At 47.1% G+C, this 3349-nt stretch overlaps 1 protein-coding gene across 1 annotated transcript; it reads left to right on the top strand.

The window, feature by feature from the left end:
* Positions 1-247: 247 nt before the first annotated feature.
* LOC135156193 (uncharacterized) lies at positions 248-1138 on the top strand. Its single transcript, XM_064107858.1, has one exon. The coding sequence runs from the start codon at positions 248-250 to the stop codon at positions 1136-1138; it is 891 nt and encodes a 296-aa protein (XP_063963928.1).
* The last annotated feature ends 2211 nt before the right edge of the window (positions 1139-3349 follow it).

Genomic DNA, 3349 nt, shown 5'->3' on the forward strand with positions numbered 1-3349 from the left:
TCGCTGAGGCCTCACGTACGCGGTCGTTCTTCATCGCGACATCGTTCTTCATTCGCATTTATCTTGTTTATGGACATCGCATTAAAGGATCCCGATGAATTAATCGCCACTTGATTTTCTACATTTTTGCCTTCGCAAAGAGGACCTCAGTGCTGGTGAGTCAATCAGATATTTTTATGTTAAGAAAGTTCTCATTTCTTACAATTGGTGACCCCGACGTGATTTTCGAGACGCAACAATTTTCATCATGAATCAACAATCAGCTAATCCAGCTGCTGCGGTATCGCATGTCGCTGCAGTCGCCTTAAAGCTTCCCCCATACTGGCCGAACGATCCCGCTGTATGGTTCGCTCAAGTACAAGCCCAGTTCATGACGAGGGGAATTACTTCAGAGGAGACTCAGTTTGCGTACATTGTGTCTGCACTTCAACCTGAGATTGCACAGGAAGTCAGGGATATTTTAATGAACCCTCCTAAGGACACACCGTACTCGCACCTCAAAGCAGAATTGATTCGCAGGACATCAGTCTCGGAGCAGAAAAGACTCCACCAGCTACTTACCCAAGAGGAACTAGGGGATCGAAAACCCTCCCAGTTATTACGTAGAATGGAACAACTGCTTGGAAGTGATCATCTTGATGAAACAATCTTCAAACAATTATTTTTGCAGCGACTTCCACATCATGTCCAGACAATTCTAGCGTCAAGCCGCGACGACATGAAGGTGACACAGTTGGCAGACTTGGCTGATAGAATCATTGATATTGGTTCAACAAGTACTGTTTCTGCTGTTAGTTCGCCCTCGTTTTCTACTTCTAGTTCAGAGTTGTCACAACTTCAACAGCAAGTAGACAGACTTACATTTCAAGTGCAGTCATTGACTACGCAACTTCAACATGAACGTGGTCGATCTCCAAATAGGCGCCCTCAACGTCCAAATACTCATTCAAATAGACAACGTAGCAGGAGTAGCAGTCAAAAGCGTCCTCTCTGTTGGTATCACTGGAAACATGGCGCAGAAGCTCGCAAGTGTACACCGCCATGTAACTTTAATCACGCTTCTTTGTTTTCGAGTGATTCTCAACAGCCTTCTTCCAACACCCATGCTCAGGGAAACGACAGAGCCAGCCGGGATTAAGAGCGACGACTCGTGCTGGTGCTAAGAATAAGAATGGTCGCTTGTTCTACATTCATGATCGGATCAGTGGTACTCAATTTTTGGTAGATACTGGAGCGGAAGTCAGCATAATCACGCCATCTGCAGTTGACAGACAACGGCATACACATTCAGAGTTCACATTGGAAGCGGTTAACGAGTCTCGCATTCGTACGTATGGTGAACGCTCCATCACTTTGGATTTAGGCCTTCGAAGGACTTTTCGTTTTGTTTTCGTGATTGCCGATCTTCCTACACCCATTATTGGAGCCGATTTCCTGGATGAATTTGGACTGGTTGTAGATGTTAGGCATCGAAAACTTATTGACTCCACTACAAAGCTCACGATCGACGGCATCCGTGCTCCACTTCACACGCAGTCTGTCAGTCCTATGTTTTCACGTTCATCGACTACAGGCAGTGATGAGTATAACGCCATCTTAAAGGAGTACCCAGACATCACTCGTCCTGACTATCGCCCCAAAGCTGTCAAACATTCTGTTACGCACCACATTGTAACGACAGGACCTCCATGTTCCGCACGTCCACGTCGTTTAGCTGCTGATCGCCTGACGATAGCACGTTCTGAGTTCGAACATATGCAGGAACTGGGGATCGTTAGACCGTCGAGTAGCAATTGGGCATCCCCGCTCCACATGGTTCCCAAATCTACACCAGGTGATTGGCGCCCATGTGGGGATTACCGTGCTCTTAACGCTCGAACTGTACCAGATCGCTACCCAGTCCCACATATCCAGGACTTTACAGCATCATTGAATGATAAGAAGATCTTTTCGAAGATAGATCTCATCAAGGCATACCATCAGATACCCGTTGAACCATCTGATATACCGAAGACGGCAATTACCACACCCTTCGGACTCTTCGAGTTTACGCGAATGCCTTTCGGACTTCGAAATGCAGCCCAATCCTTCCAGCGTTTGATGGACGAAGTGGTCAGGGGCTTGCCTTTTGTCTTTGTGTACATCGACGACATGCTAGTTGCTAGTGCAACAGAGGAAGAGCATAAGGAACATCTCCGACTTCTTTTTGCTCGCCTTCACGAGTATGGTATAGTGATCAACCCTGCCAAGTGTGTGTTTGGTGTGAGCTCTCTCATCTTCTTGGGACATCACATCAGCGCAGATGGCATTCGACCCCTCGAGAAGCGCGTGGAGGAGATCCGCGAATTTGCTCGTCCTTCTTCTATTCGACAGCTCCGTCGTTTTCTAGGACTTGTCAATTTTTATCGACGATTTATCCCCAAGGCAGCAGCTATCCTCGCACCACTTACCGACATGCTCCGTGGTCAGCCGAAGAGATCAACCAAGGCAGTTGAGTGGACGGAAGAGCGCATCAGTGCATTTGAGCGTGCGAAGGAGGAACTTGCAAATGCTGCTTTGCTTGTACATCCTTCGACAGATCTCCAAACTAACTTGATGGTTGATGCATCAGATGTAGCAGTCGGTGGCGTCCTTCAACAGTACGCTGATGGTATTTGGAAGCCAATTGCGTTCTTTTCACAGCGACTCAAACCTACCGAAATAAGATACAGCACTTTTGGTAGGGAATTATTAGCTGTTTACCTCACGATTCGCCATTTTCGCTATTTCCTAGAGGGACGCGAGTTCACAGTCTACACAGATCATAAGCCATTGACCTACGCTTTGCGATCGAAGCCTGACCGTCACTCTCCAAGAGAAATCCGCCAGCTAGACTATATCTCGCAGTTTACATCAGACATACAGCATGTACACGGTGTAGACAACACAGTAGCTGATGCCTTGTCTCGACTGCATGTGGATGCTCTCCACACATCATTTACTGTTGATTTTGATCAGATTGCAGCCGACCAAATTGATGATGAATGGGAAGAGATACAGAAATCAACTTCACTGACATTAAAGCAAGTACCACGGCCTTCAAGCGACGGAATGATTTGGTGCGATGTCTCTACAGACCACGAGAGACCTTACGTCCCGAAGAAACACCGCCGCATGGTATTTGAAGCGTTGCATAATATGTCACATCCTGGTGTACGCTCTACCCAAGCAATGATTACTTCACGTTTTGTTTGGCCAAGTATGAACAAGGACATACGTACGTGGGCTCGTTCATGCTTATCTTGCCAGCGCTCTAAGGTCCATCGACATATCAAGGCACCACTTGGAACCTACACTGCGCCAGACGCCA

The sequence above is a fragment of the Lytechinus pictus genome, chromosome 12 (genome assembly GCF_037042905.1).
Source record: "Lytechinus pictus isolate F3 Inbred chromosome 12, Lp3.0, whole genome shotgun sequence".
In the NCBI taxonomy this organism is placed as follows: domain Eukaryota; kingdom Metazoa; phylum Echinodermata; class Echinoidea; order Temnopleuroida; family Toxopneustidae; genus Lytechinus; species Lytechinus pictus.